At 36.3% G+C, this 19,715-nt stretch overlaps 1 protein-coding gene across 2 annotated transcripts in view; it reads right to left on the reverse strand.

The window, feature by feature from the left end:
- Window positions 1-19,715, reverse strand: part of LOC149542332 (YbaK/aminoacyl-tRNA synthetase-associated domain-containing protein) — a 95,569-nt gene that overhangs the window by 60,776 nt on the left and 15,078 nt on the right. For both annotated transcript variants that reach the window (XM_089797302.1, XM_089797303.1), the window contains exons 4-7: window positions 8,495-8,555; window positions 6,519-6,595; window positions 5,895-5,944; window positions 2,928-3,010 (exon numbers count right to left, since the gene is read on the reverse strand). In XM_089797302.1, coding sequence (XP_089653428.1) covers window positions 2,928-3,010; window positions 5,895-5,944; window positions 6,519-6,595; window positions 8,495-8,555 — 271 coding nt within the window. The remainder of the gene's footprint in view (window positions 1-2,927; window positions 3,011-5,894; window positions 5,945-6,518; window positions 6,596-8,494; window positions 8,556-19,715) is intronic.

The following is a 19,715-nucleotide window of genomic DNA, read 5'->3' on the forward strand; positions in this document are numbered from 1 at the left end:
GGGGCATTGTCGTGGCTGGGTTCTCTTCTTTCTAGCATTTCTTCTCTGCATTTCTTCATCATGAATCAAACAAATATGCCCATCCTAACTCCATACAATTATTTTGAGTGGAAATCACGCATGACAATTCACTTAGAAAAGCTGGATTAAATAGGATAACTATGGGACTTGAAACTGAACCTGCTAAAGATGAAGATAAGCCTAAGTGGTTTAACAAATGTGATGAGGCATTTGGAACATTGTGTTTGTCTATTTCTCCTGACTTGCTATTTCACATTGAGTCTTTGGATACACCAAATGAAGTATGGACAAAGCTAGAAACACTATTTGGCACACAAGATTCAATAAGGGGTCATATGTTGGAAAATGAATTAATTAGTTTGAGTCTAGGCAATTTCAACACAATCCAAGATTTCTTCACCAAATTGAAATCACTAAGGCTGCAGTTAAAACAATGTGGAATTGAAAAGAAAGATGAACAACTGATTCTTAGTATTCTCTCTAAGCTAAGTTCAGAATATTCTGTGTTTGTCTCTACCTTCTATGCTACTAAGGGTGCACTTGGTACTCAATTCACCATGCCATCTTTAGATGATTTTGCTGTCAATCTCACTCGAGAACAGGACAAGCTAATCCAGATGGGCATTCTTAAGTCCTCTAAGTCACATGCCTTGGCTGCCAACCAAGGCACAAAAGAACAACAAGGACAAAGTACTAACAACAATAGTAAGGACAAGAAACAAAAGAATAGCGAGGAGAAGAAGGATCAGATGCCGGTTTCTTCAAAAGCAACTATTGATACACCATCTTCCAAGGGCGATAAGTCTAAGAAAGAAAAGGTCAAATGTGCCTATTGTAAAAGACCTGGTCATGATGAACATAAATGTTTGCAGAAACAACTTGATGACTTGACATACATTCTTGAGAAGAATAATATCAGTGTTCCTGAGTCTATCAAACAAAGTTCTAATGAAGGGTCTAACAAGGAAAAAGAAAACAGCAAGGGGAAAGGAAAGGGCAAGGCCCTTTTTGCAGTTGCTTCCTCACCATCCACTTGGGTTCTTGATTCGGGTGCTTCACACCAAATGGCTTCATCTAAGGAAGAACTTCCATCCTTGGAGCCGTTTACTATGCCTTCTATTTTGATGGGTGATAACACTCTTTTTGAGGTGTGTGGGAGAGGGTCTGTTGATGTGGGGGATGGTACATTCCATGATGTTCCTTATGTACCTTCATTGTCAACTAATCTCCAATCGGTACACCAGATCACTCACACAGGTTTAGGCAAGCGGGTTGAGTTCACTCCTAGTTCAGCGGACATATGTGAGTTGCACAATGATTCTACAATTGCAGTTGGGAGAGCAGATCATCAGTCACGGCTCTATATGTTTTCTCACTTTGTTCTTGATCCTCCTTTGACTGTTTCACTCACTCACTTTAATGATGTGAGAAGCTTATGGCATGAGCGGTTTGGCCATCTTAACTTCCACTACTTGCATCAGCTTAACCAGCAGAGCATGGTCACAGGGTTGCCTTCTACTTTGACATTGGAGTCACTTGGAATACATGATACATCTTCTGATGGGTCAGATTCACTTGAGCAGTCTTCTACCTCCACTTTTGATGCAGAGAGTGATTCAAAGGACTCACCTCCTTCCTCTCCTAGTCATCATTTACAGGTTGATGATTCTCCTCTAGATTCTCCATCTTCTGGTCCACTTTGGGCTAGACAGACCTTGCAGTTTGCAGGTGATTGGGTTGGGGATCCATCAGACACCAAGCAGACTCATTCACAATTCAAGGATGCTCTACATATCTTCATTGCTACTGCCTCAAATCCACAATCCTTTCATGAGGCTTCTGGTATTTCTGAGTGGGATATAGCTATGCAGGAAGAGTATAGTTCCTTGATGAGGAACCACACTTGGGATGTTGTCCGTTTTTCTAAAGGAAGAAAACTTGTTCGATGTAAGTGGATCTACCGGACAAAATTTGCAAGCTTTGCTAGGGGTGTGGGATGCTTCATCTTTTGGGGGGGCCTCTTCCTCTCACTTGGAGTCCTAATTTTCTTTGGGGAGTCTCTTTTCTCTCTCTTTTGGGGGAATTTTATAAACATAGGTACCTCATCAGGCTTCACTTGCCGGGACCCATTTCTACATCCACCTAAGCTTCGCTTATGGGGGGGTGTTAGTGTAGTTTTTTATTTTTCCTATTTTGCTAGGTTTTTCCTACATTTTTAATAATCTCACTTAGGTTAATAAAGCATGTCTTATTAGGTGAATGGTTGTGAGGTGTCACCTTCCTACATGTGAGCATCCATTAGCTATCTTGGGAAGATACTTTGCTATCTTTAGTCCGATAGATGGTTGCTCCTCATTGGTTGGTGTTGTCACCTCCTCCCTCTTCCTAGCCTATATAAGCATGCTACTTGGCTTGTTTTTGCATCCTCTTAATGCTATTTTGCTTCCAGCATTTGCATTACTCTCTTGGAGACTAACTCTATGATGCTATTTTGATTTTGTATCAGTTGCATTCACAGTTTAGATATTTACTCTTTGCACTAGTTTTCTGGGTTATTAATCTTTTCAGATTCTAACATTTGCATTATTAATCTTTTCAGATTCTAACACCCACTTCAAAATAGACCCAAACTCTTCCCTTTAGAAATATGTAATGATCCAATAGGTTACAAGGAGTGGAGGTTATATTTGCATTTGTAGTGGGTATGATGTTAGATGAATAGATCCCAAACATTAAATTGAAAGAAAGATATGTTTTTTCTTTCTGCTAGCTTAATAATCTCATCATTAGATATAACACATGCCTCTAAGAATTATTTTGGTCTTAAAGACTTCAGTTACTTTGTTAAAAAGCAACCAAAACAACAGAATGCTACTTGCATTAAGATTTCACAAGTTAAAACTTACAAATAGTCATATCATTTGATAATGGATGGAAGAAAACACGCTTTTGTGCCTTGAAACCCTTGTCCAGAAGTAATGCAACAGATCTACAAACAACAAATACCAAGATGAAATCAGAAGCTAAGAAGAAAAAGATAATCTAGCATGCATCATCAGGCAGAAAATTTAGAAACCAAGTAAATGCATAAGAAAGCAGCCATTACTAAAGATCGAGTTCCTCCAGTTCACTCTGTATTACTCTATTTCCAATTAAATTAATATTAAGGACTATTAAATTTTAGACTGTCTGGTTAGAAGGTATTTATATGTGCCTAATGAAATCTTATTTTGGCTCGTGTATAATGTTTCTAAAAGTTTACCATTAAAGATGAATTATAAACTGAATTCAGGGATTTAGTTTTCATTTTAACTGACCCTTAATGATTTTAAGCTGTTTTTTATCATCTCGGTAATGACTGTTATGAACCAAATCTCATTGAAAGATGATATTCTGCACTTTTTACACTGTGTTTTAGCATCTATTTCCCATACAATGTTTCTAGATTCTCTTAGCCTTATCCTAGCCCTTGTCCCACTCTGATTGCCAATATGGACTTTGTGTTTTTGTGTCTCTCAGTCTTTCTATGCAAATGAGTATGCTTTTTATATCAATTTAGTGCCCTGTTGTCATTATGAGCCCTTTTTGGACCTTCTGTCATTATAGCATGACACAATTGTATCTTCTGATATTGCAGCCATATAACACAGCTGTTTCCATCTAAATGTGCAACTTTGCGTGCCAAAATATGCAATGTAACAGCTAGTTTGTTTAAGCATGTCCATTCCTCTTCCTGATGGATCTCGTTTTTAAATCTTTCAAGCAATATATCTCTTACTTTTATATCTTTGTAAAGCATCCTGGTACCTTGAGCTTTTCAAGTGGCAGCTTTATACTTCCAACATTATTCTTCTAGCCTTCTTCATTATTGAGGGCATGTGATTACAATTTCAGCAGTTATCATCTCCATTTAAATGTTGCAGGCAATATTCTTTGAAGCTCTACTCTCGTTTCCATTTTTTCATTTATTATCATAAGCTCTTGCGTTTTAGCTTCCATGTTGGCATGTAGAGGGATCACCTCCACTTATATACTCACACAAACACACACACACACACTAGGGTGTTCAATATTGTAGATCGAGTATTCGAAAAGTAATAGCTTCATTTCAAAATTGTTGTTTTTAAATTCTTGAAGGCATTAGAATTAGAATTTAAGGGCACATAGTTTGCATTTCTCCTCACTCCATAGGCTTTGTGAAGGTTCAAATGGTGAAATACATGCTTGATCTGAAGGCAAGCTCCCATGCAGCCACCCCTTTTTTCCTCTTTTTAGAATGCAGATGTTTGAGGAGCACCAAATGCACAGAGGATTTGTTATATTTAATCTTTTAATTGATTATTTCATTCATTTCCTTTATATTTAGTTTCTTTCATTCTGCGTACTCTAGATAACATTAGTGTCTAACTTTTCAGTCAGGCTGTTACACACTTGTGCATAGGAATTCTCCAATACAAGAATTCGAATTTGCATCTGTTCTGGACAATAGCCCTTCGCACTAGTATCATAGACAGTGAGCTGCCAAGGTTACTTCCTAGATTTGAGTTATTCAGTTTCTCCTTACCTCTCTCTCTCTCTACGCAGTTTACTCAGTAAGAGAAATTTTCTATACAGGATTGAATATTTTTCTATTAGCAAAGTAGTAACCTATCAGAAACAAAAACATGGAAACAGCTCTCTTTTCTTAGTCTTTTATGTAAAGTCTAATCTTCACTTAGACAAATGTCAAAAAACCTTTGGCCCCCTTGATGTTACATAATTTGAAGACAACACCTTACACCAAAAAATGTATTCACTATTCTGGCAACGCCATTGTCTTCAACTTTTTTCCCTAAATGCCAAAATGCATTTTAGAATCAAAAGAGTGTGCTGTTCCTCACCTATAAAGGTAAACAATTTTTGGCATATTCTACAAGTGCCTTCTTCAAAGTATTTTACACTCAACCAACCAGATTCCTCTTGTTAGCTCAAAAGTGAGCTAACCAGGCTTCTCTTGAAAATCAAAAGTGTATGCAAACCTCACTCATGCTAGGATCTGGTAAGGCCTAATTTTCAATGATCATTTTCCTTTAATGCTGGTCCTATTGATTTCATCCTAGGTCATTCATTCAGGGCAATCTCATGGGGGAGCTACCAAAGGCCTGTAAAGTCTCGTAGGCCTTCAATAAAAATGAGCAGAAGCCAGCATATGGACTGTTTGCATCCAAGTGTTATATGGAATTAATCTGGAACCCATACAATCTCAAGAAAGTGTCTTGTAATCTAAAACAGTGCCTAGAAATGTTATTTGAGTACTATTTAATTCAGTTCTACTTGATTTTTCCAAATTTGATTTGCAGTTCAGAAAAAGAAGATTTTAAATTTGTATTACAGATATTTCAATATCTGCTCTAAAGCTTCTGTTTATCACCAGTTTCCATATCTGACAATGACCGTTTCCAATGAAGACTGATGTGTCTATGACTTCTAGCGGTGGTAATGCAGCTCCAGTTTCACCTTGTGAAGCATTTCTTAATATTTTAATTAATAATTCTCTCTTGAATAGTATGTAATTTTTTATTATACCAATTTACAGTGCTGAAACAATAAATAGAATCTATCCGAAAGCAAAGTAATCAAGTTAGATTTATGGCTACAACCTAGCTAAAATGTTACAATGCAGATAAGATAGCCCACAAGAACCTCAAAGAATGGTATTCATAGCTAGTCAATCAACATGAACGCACATTCAAAAATCTAAATTTGAAAAATAAATATAAAACAACAGATATAAAAAGTACAAGACGATAAGATGTATATTGATTTACAATAGCCATAACACATGTGCACACAGCAATTATGAAAAGATCCACCATGGGTAAAGAGAGACATACCGTGCAGATTCATTGTACAAGGCAAAAGGGGTTACACATCCAAGAGGTACCTTCCATAAAAAAATTAGAAAGCTAACGTAAGCACAAAGTACTGAACAAAAAAAAAAAATTTACTCAGTCAAATTATATAAGACATGCAAAGAGTACAGAACAGAAACCTCCTGATTGAAAATGTAATGATCTGTCAATTAAGTACCCCGTCTAGCAAAAGTGGATTCTTTAAGGATTATAAATATATTATGAACGCTAAAAAGTGTTTACAAACAAGCCGAAATATTTAAAGCGTTCTTGGTGTCTAGTTAGTCTACTGACGTGAAATAATACAGCAAATGTATAATTTTGCGCCAACTAGAAATTTAAGTACATACAGCAATGCAAGTACTCCATCGTATTCTGTATGTGAAGTATTCCATTTCTTGCCAATTTTCACAAAACATTGAAACAGTGACATGCATACAAGCAGCTTCTGATGCTAATTGTTATATGAATCACAAAAACCATATGAAAAACATCTTATTTCCAATACAAACTCAAAAGCATGCCGTGTTGCATTGCAAAACTCAAATTGCTGTAGGAACACACATGCAGATCAGATAACATGAACAGTTCACTAAAATTCTGTACCTGAAGCACATCATTTAATGCTTCTTCTGGAGCCATGCGTAAACCACCCTTGCCCAAACCCAGCCTCTGAGACAAAACTGTTTAGGATTTATTAGCCACAGTAAAGATTTTCTATCAATGAATATCAAAAGAGCTATAAACTATGACATCAAAGAAAGCTCTACCAAGTCAGTTGAGGGTTAAACCTCTGGTTGGTAGAATGGAGATTACGGGGTGGAAGCCTCCTGAATTGACGTGGGTCACAATTAATTTTGACAAGGCCTCTAAGGAAATCCATGTCTGTCCAATGTGGGTTATGTAGCTAAATATGAATTGGGACATGTCCTTGCTATTGGGGCTAAGAAATTGGCACGGGGGAACAAACAATGAGGTTAAATGTCTGCTGGCGATCAATGCAATCCTGATGGCAAAATATTTTGGGGTTGCTAAGGTACATCTAGAAGGTGACTCGCAGATTGCTGTTAATGGAATAATTAAAAGGGAAGTTGATGCTTGGTATTTGAATAAGCACAACTGGAGAATAAGAATCCTATTGTAATCATTCGAAGACTAAAGAGTGTCCCATGTTTTCTTTGTGAAGCAAATGGTGTGGGTGATAGACTTTCCAAATTTGGCATTGGGGATCCAAAACAGGAAACCTTCGAAATTTTTTTGAAGACTTTAGAAATCTTGATTTTGCCAATATTTAGATTAGTTGGGATGTTTTGAATTTAAATGATGGCAGGATTTTGATTTGAGAAATCTTCTCTTTGGTGTGAGGTGGGGCTGCAGGATCAGATAAGGTGGCATGATCATGTGAGGAAGGTTCAATTAATGATGAGATGGTACACCTTGGAGTTGATGGAAATTATATTTTCCTTTGCTTATCATGGATGAGAGTACATTTGGGTCTTGTCTTGTCAGTCGAGGATGTAGGCAGTCGCTATCTAGAGAGTTTTGTGGCCTTTTAAGGGCTTGTTTTGGAGGCAATAGAACTTGGTAGCTTTGCAAATTTGGAGTGTGGGGTTCAGTATAGGAGCAAATTTCGAGGAGTGATTACGGTGAAGCATATGTGGAACCTCTTCGGTTTGAGGATTTGAAAATTCTAGGACTATGTCTGCATTATTCTTGCGGAGGAATACCTGAATACTGATATTGGGCCTCAAACTAAAACTGGACATAACGTCCCTTTTCTTGGCATGGGCTCTGATGCCTTGGTACAAGGGAGGAGGCAAGAAAGGTCATCCAGGTCTGCATGGAATCACAGTGGGCCAAGGGTACGATGCTATTGTGGACTAAGCAGAGCCTGGTATTGGTTTGCACATTAACCAAGGGCCATGTAGAGTTGTGGGTGGGGATGCGGGCAAACTTCAACCTCTGATTATATAGAGCTCATCCTACCCAATTCAAACACAGATAGATGGTGCTCGAGAAGGTTGGGTGTGGTTGCTGCTGTACGTGCAACAAGTAGAGGAGGAACATGAGCAACTGGAGCAGGAGCGGTCAAGGAAGATGAAGGCTACCCCAGTCAAGTTTGTGGCCATTCCAGGAGGGACTAGCTCTACTGCTGCGAAAGTGAAAAAGGGAAGGCCAGGTAAAAATGACAAGCACAGCGGCATGTTCATCCCCAACCTGAGATTCAGTGTTTGTTTCAATGAGTTGCTCTTTGTGTTTCTGAATGTTTCTCTGATTTGGTTAAGCCTAATTTTGGCAATATGGGCATATGCTAAAGTTGTAAATGGGTTTGGGTATAGTGCTGTGGGAGCTGAAGGTTTTTTGGTGTAGTTCATGAATGGGTGGATGTACCAAATGTTTCTGGTGTTTTGGGTAGGAGGATTTGGAAACTCATCTCTGCCAGTTCAGTGGCTGAATGTACTTTTTGTTTTGAATTATTAATACAAATATCTATATATTATCGATCGAAAAGAATGAGAGCTCTACCAAGCATTATTTGCTTAAAACCGGTAAATCAAAGCAAGAAACTAAGATTTACACACCTTTCAAGTCAACATTTGTGGTTGTCAAAGCAGAGACAACATACAGCCTGTGCTTTTTATCCTGTAAAATGGTGCCCAATGTCAAAGCTTTTTGGAATATGCAACTTATTACAACAAAAATGAGAAGAACTACACCACGATCAAAAACATAACAATTGTATGTTATATAATGCAGCAGTAGCCAAGTTTAGTGTTTAGAATTACTTCTGAAGGTGGTGTTCATTTTCCCATGAATCAACTTCCCAACCACCTAAAATCAACTGCCCAACTAATAACACTCATAAGATATTAGTTATACAATATTACAGACATGAGAACTTAGGCTATGAAAAATAATCTATACTTCTAACACTAACACACTTATACCTACATCAAAATGCTAACACGATATAAACAATAAAGCACATTTTTGGATCACATTGACCTAAAATCAATTGCCCAACTAAGAACACTCGTAAGATATTAGTTATACAATATTACAAATATCAGAATTTAGGCTATGAAATATAATCTGTACTTCTAACGCTAACACACTTATACCTACATCAATGCTAACATGATATAAACAACAAAGCACATTTTTGGATCACATTGACCACATAAGCCAACCAACCCCTTGATCCAAAAGGGAAATTAATATGATATGGGCAATCTGATAGCTATTTTACAACTCTACAACACCTAGTCTTCTGCAATTGGTATCGATCAACCTGTGCAACACCCTTATATGATCATGTTTAACAGTCGTTGATTCAGCATGCCTCTATCTATACTTGCATGCAACGTGAATAACATATTTGCTGCTCAAACACAGTGACCCTATCTTGCTGAGTTGTACCCGAAATCATCAGGTAGCTTCCACCTAAGTTTAATAGTCACTTTGCTCCCCATTCTTCTATGAGCAACAGCCATCAATCTGAATGAGCACCATGAACAGAAAAACCCAAAGAAATTCAACCTCGCCCTATCAGTCATGAGGGAAAAATGATACATTCACACTACTTTTGCTCCTCATCAAAGCTGGAAAACTGAAATCAAAAGGGAAAATAACAACTGAACTGGAAAAGCAAAAAATAAACTCCACGCTTGAAAGTCAAAACTTTAACAATGCACTGCAACAATCAAAAAACACTGAAACAAAGTACAAATTCCATTGAATTCTACCAAAACTGTGTCTGAAGCAGCAGCCTTAATCTCTAAACGAGCAGCAAACTAGATATGGGAATAAATCTTCATCCTCAAACTTGACCCCCTTGGCTCTTATTTGTCAAAAGCAACATTAAAATCACTGAAAGAGCTTCAATAATGTTGAGATTTGAGGATCGCTGCAAATGTAATAACACTGACTGTTTTGGTATGTGTTTTTCAAAGGCAGCAATCTCTCTAATATTTATATTGTTGATAATGCATGGAGAGACATGTCCTTACGTGGGACATGTCTCTTCATTAACACTTACTCATTTAATTATATATATATATATATATATAGTCTCATAGGTTTATCCGCCTGAAGCTACCAAACATCAACACTCCCTCTCTTAGCTAGAGAGGAAAAATATAGGAACAAATATTACCTCAACGTAATATTAGAAATGGCAATTTTGTGGATGTCTTTGATCCGAAGATGTCCACCATTTAGATATCATCTCATGATATCAAGAGTAATGGCCTCTTGAATGTCAAGTCGCATGGCATTCACCAACTATTCTTTGAGTAATGGCCTCCTGAACGTCAAGTTGCAAGATATTCAACAAGTACTATGAGTAATGGCCTCCTAAACATCAAATCGTGTGATATTCACCAAGTACTTTGACTAATGGCCTCTTGAACATCAATTTGCATAACATTCACCAAGTGCTCAAAAATGTTCATAAGGTATGTGCACATGTATTCTCCATGATACTTACTAGAGGGACATTCATGGTCTACTAAAGCAACTTAATCCACCATGCAAGCTATAATCTATAATGATCAATCTCAAACATCATAAGATGTCCATCACAATAGAAAGTTATGGTCCATTTAAGAAACTTAATCCACCATACAAGTTATCATTTATCATGATCCCTCTCAAACATTATAACATGTCCATCACAATAGAAGATTAAGTTATTGTAAGATCATCACATTTCAATAACTTCTACAAATAAAAGTGATAATCATTTGGAAGTTGTCATTTCCTCCTGATATACACAGGGTGTAGGCCCATCCATCAAAATGCAATCATTCACATGGATTTTCAGACTACCCTCTGAATATCAATCTTTTGAGCTTCTCATCCAAAGTTGCCTTTACAGAAGTGTCAGACTCCCTTTGAATCTAATATCAGTCTCCCTTTCCTAAAAGAACATACTCGGAGGAAAAGAGGAAAAGATCAAGGCAAATAGCTCTTATAGTACATACTGAAATAAAATTTAGAGATTAACTACAAAGGAGAATAAAAGTAGTTCTCAAGGTAGTCAAAGGATAATGCCCTTCAGACAATACTTGATCCACTTTAGCAGTACTGATAAATTAATGCTCCAACCAAGTTCATAGATACATGATTAAATTCATTCCTTGTATCTTCCTTATAAAGATCATCCAATATAAATTTTATTTTCTGGTTCTCCCATATATACTTTTCAACCAAAAGGTATGTTTCTACCCTTTTTTGACTTGATACCTAATGCATTTACCTTCCCTAGGCCTTCGTCCACATTTAACATATACTTGCTATTAATCCCTGTTCTCCGATAATAATTTGTCCCCTTCAAAGTTTGGTCCATAACCCTTATTGTTGGTCAGTACCTTAACCTCACGTTATGAAGGGATGATTCATGTGCATGTGGCAATATATTTATCTTTAGTTTACATATAACATTAATCTTGACTGTTTCTTAGGTTTACATATATAATTAATCTTGACATGTTACCCACAATATTAGTATTACTATTGTTCCTCTCTATATATAAATTCCTTAGCAATAAAAAAATGCACTTTACTAAGTTTTACCCATTCAATAAAAACATGCATTTATATGTTAGTGGCATATGTAAATACATTAGTCTATGTTAATATGTTAATAAGTAGATCACATGTCATACTTACCATGTGTGGGCCCGCAGTTACTTACCGTGCAGGGTCCCGATCGTTTGCTGCAAATGATGTCATATACTACATACCCTGGGTTTATCTAATTGTACATGTTACCTTACTTCCCACCAAACACACTTGTATTTTCATTTTGTCCACGTTTGTGTATCCTTGTACGTCGTGTCATTTCCTCGGTATTGATTATAGTTGATTCTTTTGCCAAATAGCAATGCAATCGTTCCTACATCTTACTCCCCTCATGTGGGTGTCAAGTCATAAAGAAACAAGGCTGGTTATTTGCTCGACACCTTCGATGTTACACAGGATTATATGCTAATTTCCAATTGTTTATGAATACAATAATGGGTCAGACCAATGATATTCGCCCTCCTTTCCAATCCTTATCTTCCCCTTGAACGTTGGTGCTTGTTCTCTATTGGCCTGAATACTGTGTATTCCCTTTGTTTTTCTTACGGTAAACACTAAAAACATTCTTTCTAAAGTATTCCTCCGGTCTTTCGTGCCAAGTATGAACAGGTCATCACCCTTTTAATCGTATGTTTATCACCCCTTTTTGGGGGTTATCTGTTTTCCCGTAGATGGGGTGAGTTGTATTTTGTTTGCTCTTATGTAATACTGCCTTCATATTTCCTTCTTTCCTATTCAATCGACTAAAAAAGCTCTTCACTATTTATGGTTGATCCACATGTAATGACCTATCGACTGATTAAGGCAAGGAAGTTAATTAATTTCTTTTCACCTTCCACGTAACATCCTCCTCAAGTTTGTAGACCACCCCTGTTGCTATGTGCTTCATCATGGTTTGATGCCTCCATCCACGATGGCCAATGGATTATTGTGCCTGAGGCAACATCCCTGTTATTTAAATCAGTGCTCTCTAAAGGCGCCCCAATCTATAATTGACCAAAAACAAGACCCTTTCTTTGCACTCAAACTCCACGTAGCCTCCCAAATACTGCCAAACGCAAGCCACAATCGTCCATTATTGTCCAGCATGGGCAGCCACATAAGGGCCCCCCCGTGTTTGATATTTATGACCCTGATTTGCTCATGCCCCCAATCTCTACCATTTAGCACATGGAGCATAAGACCTCCACAAGAATTGATGGTATATATATTTGTTAACTCTCTTTTTTAACATTTGCAACCTATCTTTGATGTCATGTTGAGATTTGAGGATGACTGCAAATGTAATACCACTGCCTATTTTGGTATGTGTTTTTCAAAGGCAGCAATCTCCCTAATATTTATATTGTTGATGAGGCATTGAGAGACATGTCCCATACTTGCATAATATGAGTCTCTTCATTAACACTTGCTCATTTAATTAATCTAATACATACATACATATATACATTACATATATATATATATATATATATATATATATATATATATATATATATATATATATATATATATATATATATATATATATATATATATATATATATATATATATATATATCATCACATAGGTTTATCCAACTAAAGCTACCAAACATCAGCAAATAGCACAATCACTCTATGTGTGCGCGTGCGCAGGCGTGCATGGGGGTGCGTATGTGTGAGAGCGTGAGAGAGAGAGAGAGAGAGAGAGAGAGAGAGAGATGGGGTGGCCAAAAATGCACCCATTAGCTCATTTAGAATGTGTACAATACATGGTAACTAGAAGAAAATCTTTATGAATGATAAAGATTGCTAAAACCTCCAAAATAAGAGGCCACATCGCTAGGCTAGGGCAAAAATTGCATGATTATAAAAGGAGCGTATAGGCTTCTAAAGCATGATTTTGAGCCAAAAGGACGTTTTGTGATTTTTAAAGCTATTGAGTATTGCATTAGAGAAACCATCTTCATAATTGTCATCATGTAATGACTCTTGCATTTGCATTGCAATGTGTATTTTTTCAGACACGGTTTGTATGGTCATACATTTATATATAATATACGATTCTTCATATCACCATTCTTCTTGTTTTGGCATCAATATTGGATGTGTTATATAAAAGACTCATGAGTCATAACATGATTATAGAATGCTTACCATGCTATTGTTAGTTTAATTGACCATGGATATGTATGCTTTATTGATTATTTTCATTATTATGATGTACCATGTTCAGGAGATTGTATATACCATAGTTGGAAAACTTGGCCAACACACAACGGACTCAACAAGACTCACAAGTCTCATGACTGTCCAAATCAACTCGCGACAAACTCACAAGCCTAGTCCGAACAAGTCCGTCAGCAAAGACCCATGCGAGTCTAGTGTTGGGGGTCATGAGTCCTTGGGAAAGGCTCCCATGGTTGCTTAAGACACCCTATCAACATTAAAACACACATTTTTTTGGTTTTTGCTCATTCTAAATTAGCATTTTTGCTCAAACTTGAACTAAAGAGTGGAGTGGGTTATAAAACGTTGAGACAACAAGGTCAAAGAGTCAAAAGAGAGAGCTAAGTAAGTGATTTTTCGTTCTCTTTTCATTTCCATCAATTGAAAATCTTGAAAAAGAAGGGGATGTGCTAACAAAAAAAATCGACTTCTCTTCCTACCTTATTTCCTCGTATCTTTAGCTTGTTTTTTAATACAATTTTTAATCCAAATGATTGTTCATCATTTTTTTCTTGATTTTTCACAAAACCCTACAAATTTCTTTTTATTTCATGTTAAAACAACAATGTCAAGTTCAGCTCCAACTCCAGTGGCAAAGCCAAAAGGATCAAAAGACAAAGCATATAAGTATCAAATACAAGGAGGTAAAAAAGGAGAGGTCACTTGTACTAAAAGTGGTAAATGGAGAACAGGTGGAGTCAGTAGACAAAGATACTTGGACCAAATGTGGAGATGTGCCTTGCATAAACTGTAGAGATGGAGTTAGAAATACAAGATAGATGAGAGGGGGGGTGAATCAGTATCCTCTAAGACTTTTCTTTTTACCCAAATAATCCTTTCTTTGTGCTTAATGTTGCTCGATCGACATTAAGCATATAACAGTTTGCACGCAATTGAAAGTAAATCGACTAAATCAACTTCAACGCATTAACTTATGAAAACATAACACGTCACAATGAATTTTGGTATCTCAGAAACCCTTGGTCAAAGGGAAAAATGCGGTGGGGATGGTACCCACAAATCCATCACTACTGCAATAAGAGGTTGCCTTGTTAGGGCTACAATGTTTGTCATTTCTTGTAACTTACTCGGTTAGGAGTATATAATAAGATCTATAAGGATCTACCTTTTAAAAGGATTTAACAACACTCATTAAGTGTGTACTCGGTTAAGAGATTTACATACAAGACTATTAAGTCTAACTTTTTCAAGGGTTTAAGAAACTGCAATAGTGGTTAAACAATAGCAGCAATGACCTATAGTAGCAACTTAGTTTGCTTGATTAGATCCTCTTTTGCTTTGTAGTTATCACCTTCCTATGATAGCTATGCAATTCATTATAACTTTGTCTCTATCTTCTCTAAACTCTGATAGTGACCTTGATTCCTTCCTTACTACAATACTTGTTCACCAAAATTTTGACCAACAACTCCAAAATGTTGTCAACTGCTCCTTTTATAGTATACTTTTGTCGTTTCTCCGCTTGAACTAATTAGGGTTTCAAAACCTTCTCGAATTGATCTTTGATTGTAGTTAACGATTATGGAATCATCTCTCCTTTCCTTCCTTTTCATCTTTATTTTCATAGGTATTACTAGATTTCAAATTCAATGGCAAACTGATGCACAATTTTATGACAAGTATGAACACTATTAACAAAGGACTGATTCGCTCCAGAATCTATAGAAGTTAGTGCAGAAATAACAGAGATAAAATAATATTCTTGACCTCTGAATGTCCTTTGATCCTTTGATAAGCTTGCATTAATTGATTTCAATGCCTTGTTTACTTGGGCAGATTAGGTATATATATTAAGTGAAAGGGTGTAGGGAAGAATGGTCATGTCTCTAAATGGAGACATGGACATTCATCCTTACAACTATTCAGAAGTAACTAATCATACATGATTTGTTACAAACTTAACACAAGTAAAACAATGTAATAGCAATCATTAAGATCTGCGGCCCAATCTACAGTGCAGATCGAAAGAGATCTAAATACCAAAGGAATCAGAATATGTTTTGATCATGCCTTAAATGATCTCAGACAATATATATCACCGGTTTCTACTATGCATTGATTACATACAGCATGTATGCATACATGTATAACAGTATGTGCATCATACTGTTGTACACACACACACACACATGATGATCACAATAATGTTAGACCAAAGCTACATGCTTTAACACTCACTCTTAACTAGGGAAGACAAAGTGCATATATATAAGTTCTTATTTGAAAAGTGATATCCTCTAGATATATTTAAAAATATCAATTCTCGTGATATTATTTCCAGTTATGGTGTGTACACAGATATCAAGTCTCATGATATCTACCATAAAAGATCATGGTATATCCATAGATATTATGTCACATAATATCCACCATGAGTTTGAATATTGATCTTCAATAGATATCAAGTCAAATGATATCCATCAACATGTTCTTTTAACTATCATGATTTTTTCCATGAATATCAAGTTACATGATATTCATCATGATAGTAATCTAATAATTATAAAGTTGTCACCTTATATTATTAGAATCAACATTTTATTATAAAAGATTGTCACATTTTAATAATGTACATAGGGTAGGCCCATGAGTCATAGAGTCACACATATGACAAAAGAGTTTACACTTTAAACATCTTTATCAAAATAATACAAATTTACAAAGTTGAGACTCAATCTCATAAACTTACATTTCAACTAAACCAAGTTTCTTTTTGAAATGATCAACCTTCACTTTAGGAAGAGTCTTGGTGAGAATGTCAGCTGTTTGATCACCTGTATTAATATATTCCAACTGAATAGCCCTTCTTTCCACCATGTCTCTTACGTAGTGGTAAGGAATTTCTATATGCTTGGATCTATAATGCAACACAGGATTCACAGATAACTTGATACAACTTTATTATCATAGTGAATAGTGGTAGGCTTCAAAGGTTCACATAACAAATTAGAAAGCAACTTTCGAAGCCACACTGCTTCTCTAGCTCCCATTGTTGTTGCAATATACTCTGCCTTAGTAGAACTCTGAGCAACTGAAGCTTGCTTTCTGCAAATCCAAGAGATCATCATTGATCCTAAGTTGAAACAACATCCTAATGTGCTCTTCCGGTCTTTTACACTTCCAGCCCAATCAGAATCCGTATATCCATGTAACTCCAAGCTGGTATTCTCATATTTAAATTCATACCCAATAGTCCCTTGGAAATACCTTAATATATGCTTCAAAGCAACAAGATGAATCTCACGAGGTTCATAAATGAACTGATTTAATGCATTCACAGTATAGCAGATCAGGTCAAGTATTTACAAGATACATCAGGGACCCAATTATCTATCTGTATAAAGTGGGATCAACTAGTCTAGATTCAGCACTTGCTTCCTTTAGCTTGTGTAAGTTGATTTCCATAGGTGTAGACATAGGTTGATAGTCCCACATTCCAAATCTTTTTAGAATATCAATCGTATACTTCTTTTGATGCAGAATGATATTCCCAAACTTCTGACGCACTTCCAAACCAAGGAAGTAATAAAGAATTTCTAAGTCCTTCATTTCAAATTCAGAAGCCAAGTCTTTCTTACAGTGATTAATGAAATGTTCTTCCCTTGTAATCAAAAGGTCATCAACATAAAGAATTAGATTAGCATATCATCTTTAATTACCTTAAAGTAAAGATTTGAATCAGTCACATTCTTGGTGAATCCAAGACTAAGAAGGTATTTGTCAATCTTTGCATACTAGGCTCGGGAAGCCTGATTGAGTCCATATAGAGTCTTCTTCAATTTACATACATAAGAGGCAACATCATGCGTCACAACTCCTTCTAGTTGTTCCAAGTATACTTCTTACTCAATTTTTCCATTTAAAAAAGCAGTTTTTTATATCCATTTGATGGGTTTTCCAACCTTTGGCTGCTGCAATGGCTATTACAGCTCTACCTAAGGTATACTTGGCAACTGGTACAAAAGTTTCTTCAAACTCGATTCCTTCCTTTTGAGAAAAACGTCTAGCCACAAAATGAGCTTAATGTTTTTCAATGCTCTACCATTTGCAGCATACTTAACTTTGAAGAGCCATTTTGAAGAAACAACAAATTTTCCCTTAAGTCTAGGAACTATATCCCAAACATCAATTTTTAGTATTGATTGATACTCTTCCACCATTGCATCTTTCCAAGCTTGATGTTTAAGTGCTTTTGAAGCACTTAAAGGTTCAAGGTTTGGACTCTCACACATAAAAGCATTATATGTCAATTTTCTAGGTCTTTTGCTTTCCTGGAAAGTCTCTGAAGGTGTTGCAAATCCATCTCCTTCCTGTATAATTTTCCTTGCCCAAAGTGGCCTTTTAGGATGATCAAGACTCTTCTTTTTTCTTTTCTTTTTTTAAAAGAGGGGTAAACGCTTTGACCTGGAGCTATGAACCAGTGAGGCCACAAACGGGGGACCTCATCCCCATGAGATTTGAACCTTGATGGCAAGGATAACAACGCAACAACTTAACCATCACAACATGCCACTATTGGCGATCAAGACTCTCTTCTTGAGTCTCAGTAAGGATCTCAATTTCATTTGAAGTCTCTTTAAGGTACTCCCTCTGAATCTCAAGAGCAAGAGCCTCTTCTTGGGATAAGTCAACTATATCTAGTTCATCAAAAGTTTTGGCTCTTATGAAAGCAATATCTTCTTCAAAAATGACATCTCTGTTGAGTTCTATTTGTTTCTGTCCAGGTATGTAGACTCTGTATCCTTTTACTGTTTCACTAAAACCAATAAGAATTCATTTTCTTCCAGTAGGTTTTAACTTTGTCCTTTTCTCCTTAGGTACATGAACATACACAGGACATCCAAATATCCTGAAGTGACTAATGTCAGGTTTCTTTCCTAAAAATGCTTCTCGAGGGGTCTTATTGTCCAGATATGAGTGAGGACATCTATTTTGAATATAGACTATTGTATAAGATGCTTCAGCCCAAACTGACATGCTCAAGTTTTGATCAAAAAACATAGCCCTAGCAACTTCTACAATAGTTTTGTTTTTCCTTTCAGCAACTCCATTTTGTTGAGGATTGTAGGGGACTCTGAACTCCCTTTTAAGCCCAACAAGTTTGCAAAACTCTTTAAATATTTCAGAAGTGTACTCTTTCCTATTATTTGTTCTCAGAACTTTAATTTTCTTTCCTAAGGAGTTTTCAGTGATTGTTTTGAATTCTTTAAACTTGGAAAGAATCTCTTTAGATTCTTTGCACTTAAGGAAGTATATCCATGTCTTCCTTGAAAAATCATCAACAAATATCACATAGTAAAGGAACCCCCCTATAGATGGTAAAGACATGGGTCCACATAGGTCAAAATGCACTACTTCCAACACATCTTTAGTTTTGCTCAAACTATGAGGGAATGACTTTTTAGTATTTTTCCCTAAGGCAAATAAACTTAGAAAGAATCCCTTCAAATTCTTTGCACTTTAGGAAGTATATCCATGTCTTCCTTAAAAAATATCAGCAAATATCACATAGTACGAGAAACCCCTATAGATGGTAAAGACATGGGTCCACATAGGTCAAAGTGCAATAGTTCCAACACACCTTTAGTTTTGCTCAAACTATGAGGGAATGACTTTTTAGTGTTTTTCCCTAAGGCACAACCTTTGCAGGATTCATTGTGAATATGGCTTAATTTGGGCATTCTGGTTACTAACTTCTCCATAGATGTTAGGGCATGAAAGCTAATATGACCTAATCTTCTATGCCATATTTCATTTGAATTTGAAGTCTCATGCACAATTGCAAAGTTTGTCTTAGTGCATAGCACATATAATAGTCCTTGTCGTACTCCTATTGTTAGAGCCTTCTTTATGGTTGAATTCTTCAAGCCCATATCATCTTCAAGTGCAGATATGGATATTAAATTCCTTTTAATACCTAGTACATAAACAACTCCAGAATGCTGAATAGAATTTCCAGATTTCAATTTGATGGTGCAGGTCCCA

This window comes from Cupressus sempervirens, chromosome 8 (assembly GCF_028749045.1).
Source record: "Cupressus sempervirens isolate cs-2001-9-10 chromosome 8, ASM2874904v1, whole genome shotgun sequence".
NCBI classification, from domain to species: Eukaryota; Viridiplantae; Streptophyta; class Pinopsida; order Cupressales; family Cupressaceae; genus Cupressus; species Cupressus sempervirens.